The sequence below is a fragment of the Diabrotica undecimpunctata genome, chromosome 1 (genome assembly GCF_040954645.1).
Source record: "Diabrotica undecimpunctata isolate CICGRU chromosome 1, icDiaUnde3, whole genome shotgun sequence".
NCBI lineage: Eukaryota > Metazoa > Arthropoda > Insecta > Coleoptera > Chrysomelidae > Diabrotica > Diabrotica undecimpunctata.
Window position 1 is genome coordinate 151,152,984 of NC_092803.1, and position 13,502 is coordinate 151,166,485.

The 13,502-nt window shown below is 33.3% G+C and overlaps 1 protein-coding gene across 3 annotated transcripts in view; it reads right to left on the minus strand.

Annotated features, from left to right (window-relative positions):
• Window positions 1–13,502, minus strand: part of LOC140432373 (uncharacterized) — a 309,037-nt gene that overhangs the window by 98,765 nt on the left and 196,770 nt on the right. For all 3 annotated transcript variants that reach the window (XM_072520226.1, XM_072520225.1, XM_072520227.1), the window contains exon 5: window positions 11,003–11,136. In XM_072520226.1, the coding sequence (XP_072376327.1) occupies window positions 11,003–11,136 (134 nt within the window). The remainder of the gene's footprint in view (window positions 1–11,002; window positions 11,137–13,502) is intronic.

A 13,502-nucleotide genomic window follows, 5' to 3' on the forward strand; every position in this document is an offset into this window, starting at 1 on the left:
GTTATCGAGTTCTAGTTGACTTATGTTCCCTATATCCCAAGTGTAACATGGTCTTATTTTCTTAATTTTCTAGAATTAAACACCTATGAATAGGTATTCGTTTAGTCTTATCTGTTTTATATTTCTAGGAAGTTCGACGAAGGACATCAGTAGTTTGTAGGATTACTGCTATCGTCTGATCACATTTAATTCATTACTGTCTTCTTATACGCATGTGCTGTTAGATCTCCATTTTTGGCAACTGACTTATTATATATATATATATATATATATATATATATATATATATATATATATATATATATATATATATATATATATATATACAGGGTGGTCCTTAAGTAATTGTACAAACGAAAACCGTAAATTCTACACTTTAAAATATTACGATTTAGGCCAAGTTGCTTTAATCAAATGTTGATATTAAGAACGATACAGGGTGTTAAAGAGCAAATTTAAAATTCTATTTTTCGCTATAACTTTTATGTTTGTAAAGATTTATGCATAAAAATTTACAACTGGGTACTTTTAAATATAAGAAATTATAATTCGATGCACACTTTGATGTAGCTGATAGAGGGCGCCACATATGCCACATATGTGGCATAAATTTGCACTTAACTTTTTTGCTCTTTAAGTTACCTGTATTTGTGACAAAAAATATTAAAGATACATTATTTTAACAAAAAAAAAGGTATACTTCTTAATAACTTCAAAACCTAACAGTTTTCGTGATAATCGCATTTTACAAATCAGCTGCATAATTCTGGTTTAAGGCAATTACTCCAGGCAACGAAGGAAAAATAGACAAAAACATTAATAAATCTAAATTTTGGTATAAAATACCTTTAACTAAAGTTAATAGTTAACGAAATATTAAATAAAATAAATAGATCAACTGGATAATTAATAATAGGATTTGACAAAAACAGAATAATAGGATTGGACATCAAACATTTTACGTTTTATGTTAAATTACAGTTATAATCAAAACATTTTGTTTACAAAGCAAATTAAGAAATAGTTAAACTAAATAACTTAACTTTTTGTCAAAGTAAGTGTTCGATATGTCCACCATTTTCTTTAATTCATTTGTCAATATATTACATAAAAGATCATCTCATATTAAATAGCATCATTGTTTCTAAAGAAACTGCTGCAGAATTCATTTCGTCTCATAGTTGGTGGCGAATGTTTATGGGATTCTTATAGACACGTTGTTTTAATACACCCCATACACCAAAATCAAGCGGATTAAATTCTGGGCTACGTGGTGGCTATATTGTATAATGGATGAATATATTCTTTTGGATACATATCCAAACCGTATGGTATATTATGGAACTACATCTTATTTGTCGCAAAGGTTAAATAATGTATTAAATTATGGTGTATTTGATTTATTGGTTACTTATATAAACACAGAATAACCTATCGATGACATTACTTATTTATATGATCACGTTACAGCTTACGAGTAACTATAATTACATCTAGAACAAATGGTCTATTATGATTAATTAACGAACTAATATTATGCTAAACTAAATTACCTGTGTGTTTACTATATTTATAACAATATCGGTTATTAGGCCAACGATGATGTTTTTGTAAAAATGCTGAGTCTTTAAGGTTAGATTGGTAGCAAAAGTATTATGAAACAAGACATATACGTGTTATTCAATACCTGAGCTTTAGTTTTTAATTGTCCTGGATTTGTTTCCAATGTTGCCAGTTATTTCGTACGAGTTTTTTTATACTAGTTGTTAGATCACTGGCATTTTGTATATTATGTGGTATACAATTGGATACAGCAGCTTCTTTGGCAAAGCGATCGGCGTTGTCGTTACCCATAATACCGATGTGGGAGGGAATCCATATGATAGTGATATGGATGTCGTGGATGATAAGATTTTGGTAAGTGTCATGGATTTTTTCTTCAAGAGGGTGATTAGTAAATAGATTATTGATGGACTGGATAGAGGCAAGGGAGTCTGTACAGATGGCAATATGTTGATTGGGTGCTGTACAGAGTTTAAAGGCTTGGTAAATATCATACAGTTCATCAATGTGAACTGCATGGGGTAGGTATCTGACATGAACTAACGACTGTTTCCGTAGTGGTAACCGCACAACCAACCCCCGTTTCGCTCTTTGATGCGTCAGTGTAGAGTACCCGATCGAATTTCTTAAAATTAAAAATTTCTAGTAAGGATTTCCTAATCAAATCCTGGTTGGTTTCTGCCTTATTAAACTTTGTAAGTGACACATTAAATTTCGGTCAAATTTTGGTCCAAGGAGAATTTTGCGGGATCGGGAGAGGGTTAGTTAGGGATAAATTTATATGTGGTATTAAAGTTGGAAGTAGGAGGGCGATAGTGTGTATGCGTGGAGCAGGAGGGTGAGTACTAGTATAGTTGGGTAATGTCAACAGTGTGTGTACTGGATTAGAAAGGTTAGCTGAAGTAGAGGCAGCATAAGAAAGGAGGAGATATTGGCGCCTAAGCCAAAGAGGGGGTTCGTTGGCTTCGCGGTAGAAGCTCTCAGCTGAACTGCTACTAAAAGCTCCTAAACAGAGGCGGATAGCAGTATTATGCACTGAATTAAGGGTTTGTAAGGATGTTTTGGATGCTGACATATATATATATATATATATATATATATATATATATATATATATATATATATATATATATATATATATATAACGCTGCCGTAATCGAGTTTAGAGCGAATAAGAGACCTATATACTTTTAATAGTGTACATTCGCTAGCGCCCCATTGGTAGTGAGAAAGTGTTTTGATAATATTTAAACGTTTTAGGCAATCTGCTCTAGTTTCCTGAATATGTTGTTTCCAAGAAAGTCGGGAGTCGAATATTAGTCCTAGAATTTTGCGGTGATTGACGACTGGGAGAGGGTGATTATTCACTAAGATTTTAGGGGCAGTGGAGAGTGTTTTTCTGGTGAATTTAATGAGTTGTGATTTTGTAGATGAGAGGGACAGGCCGATGGCAGCCAATCTATTTTGTAATAAGTCCACTGATATATGGAGAAGTTTGCAAGAAGTAGTGGTCGCAACACCATGGCAATAAATTACAAGATCATCAGCATATGTAGTAAAATTGACTGGGGAGGAAAGACTGTGGTATATATGGTTAATTGATAAAATAAACAAGTGGGGCTTAATACAGAGCCCTGAGGGACCCCGTCTTGTTGGATGTGGGGTGATGATAGGCAACCATTTACAGAGACTCTGAAGGATCTAGAGCTAAGAAAGTGCTTGATGAATTTTAAAATATTACCATTAAGGCCGTATAATAATAGTTTATCGAGAATAATCTGTCTAGGTATTTTATCGAAGGCAGCTTCAATATCAAAAATGCAGGCAATCACTTCTTGACTGTTATGAATAGCTTCCGCGATGTGGGTATGAAGGAGTACGAGGTTATCGCTTGTGGAACGATGTCGGCGAAAACCAGATTTTTCTTTAGGTAAAATTTGGTGTTTGTCAATAAATCATAAAAGACGTCTGTTTATCATCTTTTCCATTAATTTGCACATGGTGCAAGTGAGAGAAATCGGTCTATAGGACTGAGGAAAGATTGGTGTTTGGCCATGTTTTAGGACAGGTATAATTACGGATGTGTTCCATTAAGTAGGAAATATTTGAGAAGATCAGATAGAGTTATATATGTCTACCAGGAAAGTGAGGCAGCGGTTAGGTAGGTTTTTAAGAAAAATATAAGGGATATCATCAGGGCCGGCGGATGTATTTTTGCATGAGGATAAAGCAGATGTAAGTTCAGAAAGTGAGAAAGGAGAATTAATATTGTCGATATCTTGTAAGTGCTGTGAAGTGAGGTTGTAGGAGAGCGGTTCTTTTGTAGAGGATGAAATTAGGGGTTTGAGTTTGTTGTGAAATTGTTTCTCAAATGTATTAGCCAGGGTATTGCAAATAATTTGGCTGTTGCTAGAAGAAGTGCTGTTAGAGATTAAATGGGTAATTTTGGTGTTAGTTTTTTGTCCCTGAACTTGTCGAATTTTTTTTCCACATTTGGGAGGAATTTGTGTTATCATTCAAAGACGATACATAGTTATGCCAGGATTATATTTGACGCGAAGCTTTATGTTAATAAATATTGCCATACATTAAGTGTTGTTTGTCTAGTTAGATTTTTATTTTTTTCGTTTAGCTGTTACATTCTCAAACACAGTATAAGGGACATATATGTATAATTCTAAATGGTTGACCCGAAAAAGTTTGTTGTTTAAATTACCTTATATGTAATGACGACATAACCTGGATGATTTCATTAATATATTATCCATGCCGGAGATTCTGGTTTAGTTAAGTTGCCCGTTTATTTCTTATTCTCGATCCTTAAGCGATGTTGGAATATCTACTAAGCTAGTTGCGCGATGTAAGATACACATCTCAGGCTACTTGTGACAAAAATTTTCATTGTCTTACGTTGTACACTATTTTAGCTATGTTATAATTTCTATTATAAGTATCAGTATGATTTGTGACTCTACTTTATGATTAGGATTGCCTGTGTATTACGGGGCCTATAAAAACAACTACTACAGCGACGTTGGAAGTCCCGCTGAATTTACCACCACTTCATATCTTTATACAGGGCAAAGCCAGATCTGTGATGTACAGATTAATACATAGTAAGCAACACATAAGACAGGTTTATAGTGCTTACAATAGAAAGCTAATTAAGGAGCTAAGAGCAGATATTGTAATGGGGAAATACATCAATGCAACAGCTACGAGATGTATATTTGATAATAAGTTCAAAATTAATATACCAGGCAGAAGACTGAAAAAAAGGTGTACCTATACAAGCGAAAACTACCTGGTACACTAATGGCTCAAAAACAGTGGATGACGTAGGAGCCGGTGTAGTAGAGGCAAAGCAAATGATACATATATCCCAGTAAGTCTATCTAAGGATGTCACAATTTTCCAGGCGGAATTAACTGCAATCGATCACTGCGTGAAAACAATAGATAGGCAGGAAAGAACGTACCGTCCAATTACCATCTTTATAGATAGACACACACCGCTTAAGGCACTCAATTCGGTGGAGGTCAATTCTAAGCTAGTATGGGATTGTGTGGGTGCCTAAATAAATTAGAAGACCGTAGAAAAGTTACGGTAGCCGGGTATCGGGAAACGAGGGTCATAAGAGCACTAAAACAGCGGATAAAATGGCCAGATAAGGCTTAATAATGTCATTTGTTGGACCAGAACCCTTCTGTGGCGTTGCAAAGGTAGTAAAAAGAACGGCTACAAGAAAGTGGGTAGCTCACAAATTTTGGTGGGGAATCACCACGACAAAGACAAAACATTCGCCAAAATTTACGGTAGACCTAATAAGCAAATAAAGGAAAACAGACAAAGCCATAGTAGGTCTGCTGACAGGACTATAATCTGAATAGGCAGTTAAAACTGATGAGATTGGTAGATGATGACCTACGCAGATTCTGTCACCTAGATAAAGAAACAGCAGAGAACATTTTGTGTCCGTGTGACAGGCTGACCAATATACGGTTTGTTGCATTAGACGAAGAAAAGCCAGCGGAAAAAAGCTACAAGGAAGCTTCAATCTTGAACTTATTGAACATTTTAAAAAGGATCAAACTAGGAAATATAAGCTAGGGTTAAAGAAATACAATGGATCTGAAAAGATTTCAGTGAAATACGCCAAGAGCTACTCATTGAACCTATGTATCTATTATGATCAGGAAACAAACTACTCGGGACATAACTGCACTTTACTATAGTGCTCAAAAAAAATCTGTTATTATATACAAATTTAAAAACTGAAAATCAATTGGATGAATGGAAAGGAGACCTATTAACAACAAGGAAATAGATATTGAATAGACGGGTGGAATACTTTAACCGGGCACTTATATAGAGCAAGAAGAAGAAAGCCTAGAAGACGAAAGAAATGAGGCAAGGGGAACAGACGAGAGGGAAGAGGAAGCACCAACGATTTTTGAAGTTAAAGACGCAGTTAAAAAACTAGTCAGAAACAAATCTCCCAGCTGAACTATATAAAGAAGGTGCTACGATACCTTAATGGCATTACAGCAGCTTATAAAAGAAATATGGACACAGAAATCCCTCCCCAATGATTGGAATACTTTGCACCATACACAAAAAAGGAGATATCTTTGAATACTCTAACCACAGAGGAATTGCGCTTCTAAATGCAGCGTGTAAAATATTTTATTGAACTACTGATCATTACTCAGCCTAGGCTAAAGACGGGACAAAGTAGGTCGATCAATACTCGACACAGGCGGGAAATTGAAGCGATCGATCAATACTCGATAGTTAGGTATGGAAAAGGACGGTACTACTCAATACTCTGAGACCCGGGGATAGGAGCTCTTACTACATCAATACTCCGGATAGAACTCGGTTTTCTGTTATTGTTTACGGCGTTTTATATTATTACCAGTGTTTCATCCTCAGCGTGCGTAGATGGTAGTGATAGGTTGTTAATGGGAGTATAGATATACAGAGAGAGAGAGAGAGAGAGAGAGAGAGAGAGAGAGAGAGAGAGAGAGAGAGAGAGGACTGGCCGCCTGTAAGCGGTGACGATGTCATCGTTACAACATGGTACAAATTGCGGTGTAGTGCCACATGTGTATTATGCGAGAAGTGCGGTCTTGCACTTCACTTCGCTAAGTCTAAGAATTGTTTTAATTGTTTAACATATGGCATAGTTCATAAAAAACACTTTAATTTTTTATTAATTAGAATTTAGTTGCACAAGAGTTTTTAAGTATTTTTCTAGTTAAATATAATGACAAAATTACAAGGTTTTAAACTTTTAAAGCATTAATCAGCAGTTTCTTGTGGTTTTATTCTTATTATTTTATAACACCAAACTTTAACTAACAATTCTTGAGTAACACTTTTAAAATTACTTTTTTAAATGAAAACTAAATCAAGAAATATAGTAAGACATCAAAATTGTGATGTTTATAACTCGTCATAAGTTTTGCTGAAATTAAAAACAAACTTTTAAAACATTATATCTTTCACGCGAGAATAAATACCTTCTATTTCCCATAAATCTACAATGTCAACGAGGCGGATTCATTCAATGTATCCCTAGTACTTTTCGTTAAACTAACATGAATTACTAAAACTTTTCTTGTTTTCGAAGACTGTAAGGAGATTTTCATGAATATTTTTTTCTAATACTTAGCCAGTGTGTCTTTTAATCGAGGATTTAGTAAGGTTAGTCGAGTAAATGTGTTAAAAATAATTTTGCAAGCTTTTTAAATGCTTACTTGTAATACACTAACAATAGAGTGCTGTTCTTTTACTTATTATGAACTAACTACTTCTAAAAATGTTGAGCTTCTTTTTAGTCCAGGTGGAATCTGTCGAATTGTACATCATAATGGACATTTTCCATAGGAGTCTATTCTATATATCTCAGTAAAATTTACCATTCACTCATTTTGCACAACAATGCAATACGTATTTTTGTGTTTTGGGAATTTGCTTTGTAAGTTGGTGGCTCCCTTTTTCTGTCCCATTTTTCTTTTGCTTTATAATTATTGTTAGGGTTAAATAACATCCGAAATCACCCTGTCTTTAGCAGCCAGTTTAGTTTTATTCATCTCAATTGTCAATTACTTTGGGATAGTCACCTTAAGACTAGCATTTTATGTCAAGTGACATTATCATTATTTTCTTATTAGAAAGTTTTCACAACTGAGAATAGTTTTATATCCTTATGCCGGAATGCATACAATACCTTTTTGTCGTTTGAATGAGTATATTATACAGTACGTTAAGTTTTGAATTAGATATTGTACACTACGTAAAGCGCTACAAACGGCAACATTGCCTCGTACGAGGTAATTGTAATTCCCGATCTACTCCGACAAAACGACAAAAAATCATTAAAATAATTTAGAAGCACGTAACAACGGATGGGATGCACATCTCTGTCATTCGAATTAGATTTTTGTGACATAAACTCGATAAAAATACACTGACCTTTACAAAACGGTGCATTTGTATCGGTTTTTAATAATGTGAACAATTTTTTGTGGTTGAATTAAAAATAAAAATACATTTTTTTAAGATAAAACAATAAAAACTCGCAAAAAGATAAAACAAAAAACATACTCTTATTAAAGATACAAAATAATTCCTAATAAAATAAGAAATCTGTAACTTTTCTGGTGACCCTTCTTGGATACCGATGGATACCGTCCCTATAAAATTCATAAATCCAACGAACAATTCCCTGGAGATCAATATAGACGTTTAGAATTTTTTTAAACTGCAATGGAAATGTCACATCAAGATGAACATTTTTTAGAGAACGTTTTGTTCACCGATGAATGTACGTTTTTATTGCAGGGCCGTCACAATTCAATGAATGCTCGGTATTGGTCTCGAGGAATTCCTCGTCAGATTTATGTCGCTCGTACCCAGCGTCCTCGAAAAGTAAATGTTTGGGGAGGCATAATAGGGAATCATGTCATTGGTCTATTTTTTATAAACGGTATGTTGACTGGACGGAAATACTTGGAACTTCTACAAAATCCCTTCGTAAAATTGTCCCAGCCCTTCGTAATTTACCAATACCTTTCGATTCCATATGGTTTCAACACGATGGTTGTCCCGCACATAATTCTCGCATCGTCAGTGAATATCTCAGTGCGACTTTTCTTAATCGATTGATTAGTGGCCACGGAGATATTTCTTGGCCTACAAGATCACCTGATCTTGCAACTTGTGATTTTTTTATGTGGGGATATATCAAGTTCAAGCTATATGGAATTGAAGACGATAGGCCTAATTCTCTCCAAGAATTAAGAGAAAAGATCTCTGATTCAATGAGAGGTATTAGTCCAGAAACATTAACTAATGTTAGACGAAACTTTTGTAATAGATTGGGTTGTTGTTCTGCTGCTAATGGAATCTTATTCACACATTTATTGTAAATACATTTCATTAGAATAATTTTTTTTTATTTTTATAGAATTTCTACCTATTTAAATATTTTTGGAAGTACATTTATTTAGAACGTTCTTTTATGTTTGAAGAATTTTTACTTAATTTTCGAAAGTACGACATTGTTTTTTCAATAAGATTTTCATGTTTTACTATAAACACTTCTAATAAAGACTGAAATAAATGTTTATTGATTTAAAGCAAAACGATATAATATCTGCATAATTTCAAATTTTTAAAAAAGTAAAACCTTCATGTGTGATTTGAACCCTGAGCGCCTGCATGAGAACATCGTGACTTGAACTCTGATCCATCAAACTTTTATATTTCTTTAGTGACAGTTTGGGTTATTGTTCTGCTGCTAATGAAGGCTTATTTGAACATATTGTAAATACGTTTATTTACAATATTTTTTTATTTTTGTAGAATTTTTACTTATTTAAACATTCTTTAAACGTTCTTTTAATTTTGAAGAATTTTTACTTTATTTTCGAAAGTACGACGATACTTTTTTTTCAATAAGATATTTATGTTTAACTTTAAACACTTCTAATACTAGTAACGACTGACATAAATGTTTAGCGATTCAAAGCAAAACGATCTCTGCATAATTTCAAATTATTAAAAAAAAAAGAAAACCACATGTGGGTTTTGAACTCTAATCGTCTGCGACGTCTGTGTCGAAGTGTCAAATTCTTACCACTAATCTACGAAGGATTGTGATTATTCCGTGACAAGAGTGTATGAAACTCCTCAAATCATAGTAGAAATTATTCTTGGTTAAAAATTTAAAACTTTAGAAATAATTACTATTAACTAAATTATTTTATTCACATTTTTGGTTTATTGTGGTCAATCAGTTTTTACTTTATGCGAAATTAAAAAATGGAAATACGTCACACATACGTTACACATAATAATTATGACCGAGGTGATTTAGCTCGAAGCTAACGTCTAAAGGTGTGAGACTATCGATAGTGATAATGTAATGTAATGTAAATTATAGGTTTCTACCGACTATTTCCCACCTCTACGAGTTTCATCTCTTTTTATTTCACAATGTAACTGTGTTTTCTATCTCTTACGTTAGAAAGCCGGGTGGTAAGACACTCATCACTGTATATAAAACAACAGAATTATTATATAATTATTGCTAAGTTCACTAGACGCACATTAGCTATAATTAAGCTAGAAATATTGTTTCGCCGATAAAAATAAATTGGGCCTGAAAGGATTAAGACAAACATTTCTTTTGGTAAAGGCCAATCGACCTTGTGTTCTAAATACCGCATAGTAAGCAACAATTTCCTTAATTGACTACTAAATATAGCAAACAAAATAAATAGATTTATTAAACTTACCATTGTTGTAGTGTAGCAATACTTCTTTACACCGTTACAGTCAGCTCCTGGATTAAAGAGGACTTAGTAACAATCATAATTCTACCACTCTCTCTAGGGGAAACGAGACATTGACCGTTATTTGTCTTTTGGTTTATATACACTTTCACTTTGTTCACAACTTTTTGAGTTACCAGAAATGAAGCGAAACGGAAGAAATGCGGGAGATAGGCAGAGAAGCGGAAAAAATAGGATTTTATATATTTATTAGATTATTACATCAACGCAAGAATATAAGTTTGAGTGCTTTGTACCGTATACTTATGTGCTCAGAAAATAACTCAATTTAGATGTGCAAAATAGGAAACCTTATTCCCATACGAGGACTGAGTAAAAAGTTCTCGGCGTTATATTAAACAATATAAGTTTTTGATTTAAAAACTACTTTTATCTCTCACTGTCTATATTCTTCACTCCAAGACACTTAAATTTTTTTTAGAGTTTTTAATTTAGTTGTCAAAAAATATTTATAATCCACACTATAATTTTTTTGGTCTTTGACAGGTGTAAAGCTACTTGACATTTGTCAGTTTTAATAATTGTAACATTTAGAACAATTTTAAAACTAAAAAGAAATAAAAATAGCTACTCACCGGTTCTCCATTAACGTACCATCTTAACACAGGAATTGGATATGCAAAATCTGAGGTACATTCTGCAGTCAAAATATCACCTTCAGCATAAACAGAAGCTAGACCGTCTATTTTTGGTTTTTCTCTTGGTAACGCTATAAAAAACCCAAAATTTATTAGTCTATAAGGAAAACATATCGCAATTATTAGATAAACAATAAAAATAAAAATTTCATGTTGTCAGGCGATAAAAACGATATAAAGGTGAAACTCATAATCAGTTTCCCAATGAAACCATGCCCCTCGAGGTTTTACTAGAAGGTATTATTTAACCACTCAAAATCAGCAGTCAGGATTTGGCAACGAACAAATCAGTCAACTTGATGGAAGATTTTTTGACGTGAGAAGAAGTAAGTGGTATATCAAAACCGTATACTTGAGACAAACTGGAACACAATACTACATCCTCAACACAAGAGCAATTTGTTTTTATTATCATCTAATCTAGGGCTTCCACAGTAGTTGGTCCTTATAACTGCATCGGACTCAATATTAGCAATTCTCTCAGATCTGATCTGCTTAAATGTAATTTATGCTCTCTCTTCAGATTATTTATCTAAAATGTAGGTAGTTCTTCTCTATTTACTGCATAAAGCTGAATTAATAGTTGAGTCGCGAGAGATTTGACCTCTAAAAATTATACAAACAAGCTGAATTTTGCTGAAAATATCAATTTTGGGACCCCGAAAATATCCAAAAAAGTTTGCCACTACTACTGCCGGACTTTCCCCTTAAACCCCCCTCCAATGGGGGGGGACGAGAAACATTGATATTACCGAAAGAGGTAATAATTTTAAACAAAAATATTAATTAGCACTTTTTATGTAGAATGAACAGTTCTCTCAGAAATAATGCTTGAAGCGACTGTCAAAGTTACTGGTGCGAAATCAAATTTATAAAAATTCGATATCTTTTGAGCTGTGTTCTATCGACAAAAACTGAAATGGGTTTTTGAAGGTGAAAAATACAGCTTTTGTATGCAAATTTTTTATGTTGCCGCAATAAAGTTAGTTGTTGAAAGCTGTTAAATAAATAAACCTTGCGAGATTATTTCTATTTCTTACGATTTTTATAAGATCAATAAAATGTATCACTTTCGTTGATCGGTTCCTGTAGAATTTCTATTTTTAGAGCCTAATGTTAAAAATTCATAACATAAAATTTCGATTCGATTTTAAGTTTATATATATATATATATATATATATATATATATATATATATATATATATATATATATATATATATATATATATATATATATATATATAATAGGCGAGTCTTCTACAGCTGGCGCCGTTTCTCTCATCCTTACTTTCTGCCTTTTCTGTCGAAACAATCTTCAATATTTAAATCTCTGGCGGTCATTGCATCTTCAACATCTTCTCTCCATAACCGTCTTGGTCTACCTCATTTTCTTTTAATGGGCGAAGTCCATTTTTCTATCTTTTCTGTCTTCCATCTCACCCTATAAAGTCTAGTGTGCCGGCAAGATCGTCTTTAATAGTACATTTCCATTGCCTTAATTTTTATTTCTTTTTATTTTATTGATTTCTTAAAGTTCGGCGCCGTACAACCCAATACTTTCTATTATTGTTTTATAAATTCTTCTTTTATTTTTTTTTGTTATTTTATTATTCCACAATAATGCTGGTAGCTGTTTAATCGCTGATCTTGCTTGGTCAATCTTGCTTGGACTCCCAAGTATTTGAAGGTTTTAGTTGATTTTATAGTTCTATTTAAATTTGTAAGCTTTCTGATTTTTTTCCTGTTACTAAATACTTGGTATTCTGTACATTAATTGTAAGACCCCACTTGGTGTACTCCTTTTCCAGTTTCCTTAGCATATGGTCTATATCGCTCTCGTCTGCAGCTAGAATGGCTTGGTCGTTAGCAAAGAGCATCGTGTACAATCACTTGTCTTCGATTGGAATGCCCATACTGCAGCATTTTCTTTTCCAGACTATGAGCGCCTCATTCAAATATATTTTGAAGAGTCTAGGTTCTATACAGCAGCCTTGCTTGAGACACTTACTTATAGAAATTTCTCTAGTTAATTTGTTTCCAGTTTATTGTTTATCATCATATTTTGTTAAAGCTGTCGTACTGCTTTTATATTTTTTTATTTATTCCTTGTTTTTTCATTGCTACCCAGAGCATTGAAAAGGGTACACTATCGTACTTTGTCAGATCTATAAAGACTATATGAGTTAAAAGGTTGGGGCTGATCTTTTTTCAATAACATGCATTAGAGAAAATATGTTGTCTATATAGGATCTGCCTGCACAGAAGCCATTTTGTTGTTCTATATCTATCATCTTTTTCAATGTGATTTTTGATTATTTTTCTAGAGTCTTGAGAGTGAATTTATGACACTTAGCCCCCTGTAGTTTGAGCAATTCTTTCTATCTCCTATTTTGTAGATGTTGTTAATATGTGCTATTATTCACTTCGGTGGTAAGT